The sequence below is a fragment of the Penaeus vannamei genome, chromosome 18 (assembly GCF_042767895.1).
Source record: "Penaeus vannamei isolate JL-2024 chromosome 18, ASM4276789v1, whole genome shotgun sequence".
Classification (NCBI taxonomy): Eukaryota; Metazoa; Arthropoda; class Malacostraca; order Decapoda; family Penaeidae; genus Penaeus; species Penaeus vannamei.
Genome location: NC_091566.1, coordinates 42,196,275 through 42,203,139, shown reverse-complemented (window position 1 = coordinate 42,203,139; position 6,865 = coordinate 42,196,275). Strand labels below are relative to the sequence as shown.

The following is a 6,865-nucleotide window of genomic DNA, read 5'->3' as shown; positions in this document are numbered from 1 at the left end:
CCTCCCCCTTTCCCCACGACCCTACCCTGCCTCCAACCCCCCAACCTCTCTTCTCCTCCCTCCTCCCCTCCCCACGACCCTACCCCACGTCTCCAACCCCCAACCTCCCTCTTTCTCCCCCCTCCCTCACCTCTTCCCCCCAAGACCCTACCCCCACCTCCAACCCCCAACCTCCTCTTCTCCCTCCCTCCCCCCCACGACCCCTACCCCCACCTCCAACTCCCAACCTCACTCTTCTTTCTCCCCCCTCCCTCTCCCTCCCCCCAACGACCCCTACCCCACCTCCAACCCCCCAACCTCCTCTTCTCCCCCTCCCTCCCCTCCTCCCCACGTGACCCTACCCTGTCTTAACCCCCAACCTCTTACCTCCCTCCCTCCCCCTTCCCCCCACGACCCTACCCCACCTGCAACCCCCAACCTCCTCTTTCTTCCCCCTCCCTCCTCCTTCCCCCACGACCCTACTCCCACCTCCAACCCCCCAACCTCATCTTTATTCCCCTCCCTCCCCTTCCCCCCACGACCCTGCCCCACCTCCAACCCCCAACCTCCTCTTCTTCCTCCCCTCCTTCCCCCACGACCCTACCCCTCCTCCTCTTCTTCCCCCTTCCCCCACGACCCCTACCCCACCTCCAACCCAACCCCAACCTCCCTCTTTCTCTCCCCCCCTCCCTCCTCCTTCCCCACGACCCTACCCCACCTCCAACCCCCAACCTCCTCTTTCTCCCCCTCCCTCCTCCTTTCCCCCACGACCCTACCATCCCACCTCCAACCCCCAACCTCTTCTTTCTCTCCAACCTCCTCTTTCTTCTCCCTCCCCCCCACGACCCTATCCCACCTCCAACCTCCCAACTCCTCCTTTCTCCCCCAACCTCCTCTTCTTCTTCCCCCTCCTCCCCCTCCCCCCACGACCCTACCCCACCTCCAACCCCCCAACCTCCTCTTTCTCCCGCCCTCCCTCCCCTCCCCCCGTCCACACACCCCAGGCGACCCTGCAGTCCAGCGGACACGCAAACAAGGCATTCAATCACGCTGCTGCTCAATCAGGGTTAGTATTTAGTGTGTAATAGCGACGGCGCCATTACAACGCCCGGACACCCCCCCCCCCCCCCCCTCCCCGCCCGCCGCCCGCAACACTCACGCTAATTGGTTCTAATAATGAGAGCCTGTCTGCCCGGACGTGCGTCGCCTTGTAGGTTGGTCTGTCTGTCTGTCTGGCTAGCTTGGCCATGCCTCGCCTGCCTGCCTGCCTGCCTGTCTGTTTGTCTAGCCATACCATCTTTGTGTCTGTCTGTCTAGCCATTCCTAAGCTTTTTGTCTGTCATTTCTAGCCATGTCTCACTTTTCTGTATGTCTAGTTTAGCCATACCTCACCTGTATGTCTGCTTGCTTGTCTGCCTGTCTGTCTTTCTAGCCACACCCCACTTTTCTGTCTGTCTAGCCTAGCCATACCTCACCTGTCCGCCTGTCGGCCTGTCTGTGTGTCTGTCCATCTAGTGTAGGCACACCTATGTTCGTTTTTTTTTACCCTGGTCATACTTTGGCTGTCTGCCTGCCTGTCAGTCTGTCTGTCTATCTTGCCTATGCCTCGGCCGCTTGTCTGTCTATTTGCCTGTCTGTATACAGACCCATTTGACCTCGCCTTGTTGGTTGTCTGTCTGTCTATATGTCTATCTTTGCTTCCCTTACAATTTCTCGCCTTGACTGTCTACCACATTTGTCTCTATTCCTGTCTTTCTTGTCTGTACGTACGTTTGTCTGTCTTGATCTTCCACAGCATTTCTTCTGTGTCTCTCTACCTGTCAGTTTGATTCCATCGTCTTTTCCTGCTATAAATTGCCAATAAAATTCCTTGCAGTATTGTTAATGATAACAGCAACAAAGCACGAAGATGGGGGAGAGGGAAGTAATAGAATAAAAAGGAAAAGGGGAAAAAGAAGGAGAAGAAGGACGAAAAGAAGAAGAAAAAAGGAGAAGAAGAAGAAGAAGGGGAAAAGGAAAAGAAGAAGGAGAAAAATTAGAAGAAGAAGACAGAGAAGAAGGGAAAAGGAGAATGATAATAATAATAAGAAGAAGAGTAAAAGAAGAAGAAGGGGAAAAAGGAGAAGAAGAAGTGGAAGAAGCAGGAGTAGTAGTTGTGGTGAGAGCCAAAGAAGAAAAGACCTATTAAAAATTATGATAATGACTATCATGATAATAATAGAATCAAAAGTAATCCACCTCATGATTTCCATTACCATTCGTTAGGATAGTAAAGATGTATTGAATATCATATGATTATCAATAACATGATCTTTGCTTCATCACCATCATAATTGAATCATCACTTCACCATCACACCAATTCAAAGTCCATCTTTATTACAAGTAGCTTACTCTCATCCTCACTATTATCTCTATTATCATCGTCAGCAGCCTAAAATCCATCATTAGTTCACCATCCTCACTATTGCCTCTATCATCACCATCACCGTCACTACCCTGAATTCCTTCATTATTACAGCTCCTCACCATACTCACCATCACCTTCCTGAATTCCACAATTACTGCAACACTCTTATTATGTTCATCACCATCTCCATCACCATCTTGAAATATATATTTACCACAACTCCCTCACTATCACCCCCCTCACAACCATCACCATCGCCCTGAAACTCATTATCACCATCTCACTATCATTATCACAACTCCCCACCATCACCACCACCATAACCTAAAACAAATTCCTTTCACTCTACAACTGAAAAGGAATTTGAAATCACACTGATAAACTGCAAGACGAACCGTACCTAAGACAAGAGAGACTGCCTGTAGCGGAAAAAGATTATTACTGGCATAACAATGAGTCTTTTTTTTTCTGCTTGTATATCTTGTTCTCTAATGAAATAAGTGTTATTCGTAACTGTTTATGGCAGGGAGGGAAATTGTTCTTATTCTTAGTGTTAATTTTCTTGTTCTTCCTCCGCTTCTTCTTCATTTTATTTATTGCCTTTTCTCTTTCGTTTTGTTCTTATTGTGTTTGGTTTTCTTGTTCTTATTTTTGGTGCTTTTTCCTCTTGCACTTTCGATTTCTTCTTCTTTTCTTCTATTGACCATTGTAGTCTTCTTTTATTTCTTCGTCTCTTTAATCTTCATTTATTTTTCATTCTCTCCCGTCCTCTCTTTTTCCATTTCTCTTCCCTTATTCTTACTTTCGCCGTTCCTTCTTTCTTTCTTTCATTCATTTTCTCCCTTTCTCCCCTTTTTTCCCATTTTTCCATCCCCCTTCCCTTCCCTCTTTTATCCATCCCTTCCAATTCTTTTTGTATTTTTCCGTCCATCCTTATACCTTTTATTCATCTTCTCCTTATTTCCATTCATTCGTTCTTTCCTTTTTCTTTTATTACTTCACTTCTCTTTCCTTCACTCGTTCATTCTTTCCTACCATCTCTTTTATTCTGTCCCACTTCTCTCTTGTTTCATTCCTTCTTCCTAAATCTCTTCCTTTCTTTCTACCTTCCCTCCTTATTTTCCCTTTCCCTCCCTGTCTTTTATTCCTTCTCTCCTTTCCTCCCTCTTCATATCCTTTATTCCTCCCTTCCTTCCGTCCACCTTTCCTCCAACCTTTCCTTATCCCTCCCTACGTCTCTTCCTCATTCTCTTTCCCCTCCTCCTCCCCATCTTCTTCACATCTTTTACCCTATTACTCTTTCCCCACTCCTTCGCTCTCTTATCCCTCCTTATCTCTTCCCCTCTCTGATTCTCATATCCCTCCTCTCACTCTCCTTTCTCACACCTTTTACCTTTCCTTCTTCCTTCCTTCATCCCTCCCTTTCCTCTCTCCTTCCTTCCATTCTTCCCCTCCCCCTTCTCTCCCTCCACCATTCCCTCTATACCTTCTTCTTCTCACCCTCTCACATCTTCCTCACTCCATCTTCCTTATCCCTCCTCTTTCCCTTTCTCCTTGTTCCCCTTCCATCCCCTTCCCCTCTCCCTCTACCATCTTCTTATCCCTCTCCTTACCCTTTCCTTCCTTCCATCCCTCTCCTCCTCCTCTCCATCTCCCACTGCCTTCCCCTCCCCCTCTCCTTCTCCTTCCTCCCATTCTTCCCCTCTACATTCTGCCCTTCCCCACTCCACATCTACCATCCCCTCCTTCCCCTTCCCCTCTACATCCTCACCCTTCTCCCTCTCCTTCCTCCTCTTCCCTCTACTCTACCTCCTCCTCCCTCTCTCCTTCCTTCTCATCCTCCCCCTCTTCCGCCAGGCTGTTGCCCACGCCAGAGTTCAGCTTCCCATCACTTCCATCCCACCACCCCGCTTCTTCTTAAAATCCTCCTCCTCTTCCTCTCTTCCTCTACATCCCTCACTCCTCTTCCACTCTTCACCCTTCCATCCTTCCATTTACCCCCCTCCCCCCCCCTCCCACACCAGAGCCGGCACCCCCCACCCCATTTTGCCCCATCCACACAAACCCCTCACTCCACTTCCCCTCTAAAATCCTCCTCTCCTTTTCCCTCCTCTCCTTCCCTCTCCATCCTTCCCTCTACCTCCTCATACCAGCTCCCCCATAAACCCCCAGCACCCCCACCCGCCTCCGCTTCCTAAGCAATCCTCCCGCACTATGGTTCCTTGCTGGCCTCATTTGATGACTCACTCCTCTGCGGCGCCCGCCGCTACCCTTCCCCGCATGCGGTTTCTAAGGATGCGTAATTGTCGGCAACCGAGGCGGCGCTGTCAGATGTGGACGCGCATGACAGCCACCATTACCATAGACACCATAAGTCTAATACCGCGAATGCCATTGCTATCGGAAGTTCTTCGGTGGGGCTATGGTGTATGTATGCACCGCGAGCCTTTTTTCGCTTCGTACCGTAATTACCATAGTATGTCTACCATTGCTCACTCGTATATATATATATATATATATATATATATATATATATATATATATATATATATATATACTTTTTTTCATTCATTCACCAGGATCACTATAATCACCATATTCTTTCTCATCACGATATATTTTTTTTCTCATGCACCTACCATTACTACCATTGGATCTTTAGCCACGCACCATACCCACCATAAGCTCACCATACCCCCACCATAAATAACATAATCCCTTTATGTACCCACCATAACCGCCACTCCACCACCATAAGCCCTCAAAATCACCCACAATGATAACTACAACCACCATAAGTTCTCCATTCCCAAGCTACAACCACCATAACCCTCAGAATCACCATAATCCCTCAACGCACCCACCATAAGCACCATACCCACCAACCATCCACAACAATCACCTTAATCCCTCAACACACCTACCATGACCACCATAAGCTCTTCATACATTCACAAGGATTACCATAAGCTCTCCGTCGCCCCACCCTAGCCACCATAACACCCAAACGCACCTACCATGATTATGCACCTACCATAAGCACCATAATCTTTCTACCATCTCACCCTAATCACCATAAAACCCAAACGCACCCACCATGCGTACAACTTATATAAGCATTCCAACATCCTATCTCATCATATAACCCTCACTGAACATACCCACCAGCCATGCCATGACTTACCACCAGCGTTCCACCTCCATCCCAACCTCCCCACTGAAGCACCCACCATGTTCTTCTGCTCATCACAAACATTCCACCCTACCCCCCCCCCAAAGCACCCACCATAATCACCATAGCTACCCCCAAGCACCTACCATGATCACCATGGCACCTCCCACTCCCTCAAAGCACCCACCATGATCAACCATGGCCCCCTCTCCCACCCCCAAGCACACCTCATGATCCCTACCTTATAGCCCCCCCAATGCACACCACCATGATCACTATAGACCCCCATAAGCGTTCCATACATTCCCCAAAGCACCCACCATGACCCCCTCCGTCGCCCCACCTTTTTCCACCCCCAAACAGCTTTTCCTACGCATGATCGTACACCGCTCCCCACCCACAAGCACCCACCATGATCTACCATAACGCCCTAATCCTCATAAAACCCAAAACGCACCCACCATGCGATCACCATAGCCCTTCCTCCCAGCCCTCAAGCATCCCATCCTATAGCCCCATCCCCCTCCCTCCCCCAAAAGCACCCACCATGCGATCACCATAACCCCCGCAAACCTTTTTCCACCTGCTCACCCTAACCATTCACCCTCCCGCCCCAAGCACCCTCCATGATCACCCATCAACCACCACAGACATTCCACCCTCCCCCAAATGCACCCACCATGATCACCCACCCCCAAGCACCCACCATGATCTCCATAGCCCCTAGCTCCCCCACCCAAAAGCACCCACCATGACCACCCTTAGCCCCTCTCCCCCTAAGCTGCCACCATGAGCCTTTCATGTCACCCTCTCCCTCCCCAAAACGCACCCACCATGAGTCCACCTAGCCCCCCCTCCCCCAAGCACCCACCATGATCACCCCATCCCCCTCCCCCTCCCCCCAACGCAGCTATCCAGCAATCACTTTTATAACCCCCTCCCCAAAGCACTTTTCCATCCGCAGTCACATGGCCCCATCCCCTCTTCCCTCAGCACCCATGATCTCCCACCCCCAAGCACCCACCATGATCCCCATCAGCCCCCTCACCCCCTCCCTCCCCAAAGCACCCACACCATGATCCCCATCGCCCCCTCTCCCCCACCTCCCCCTCCCCCGGGCGTCGACCAACCCCCTGGCCGCCGGACGTGCAGCCTCGCCATGCAAAGCTCGAGCAGACATTGTATATGGAAAAGCTCGTCGGCCGCTGCTGCATCATACAACGGCGGTCGCTAATGATCATGACGTGACCAGCCTGCATGACGGCGGCCTGCAGCGGACTTTGGATGTGACATGTCCTGCACTTC

The 6,865-nt window shown here is 50.5% G+C and overlaps 1 protein-coding gene across 1 annotated transcript in view; it reads left to right on the top strand.

The window, feature by feature from the left end:
- The window catches only part of LOC138864842 (streptococcal hemagglutinin-like), a 66,405-nt gene extending 59,766 nt beyond the window's left edge, over positions 1 to 6,639 (top strand). The window contains exon 5 of the mRNA XM_070133453.1: positions 6,525 to 6,639. Coding sequence (XP_069989554.1) covers positions 6,525 to 6,639 — 115 coding nt within the window. The remainder of the gene's footprint in view (positions 1 to 6,524) is intronic.
- The last annotated feature ends 226 nt before the right edge of the window (positions 6,640 to 6,865 follow it).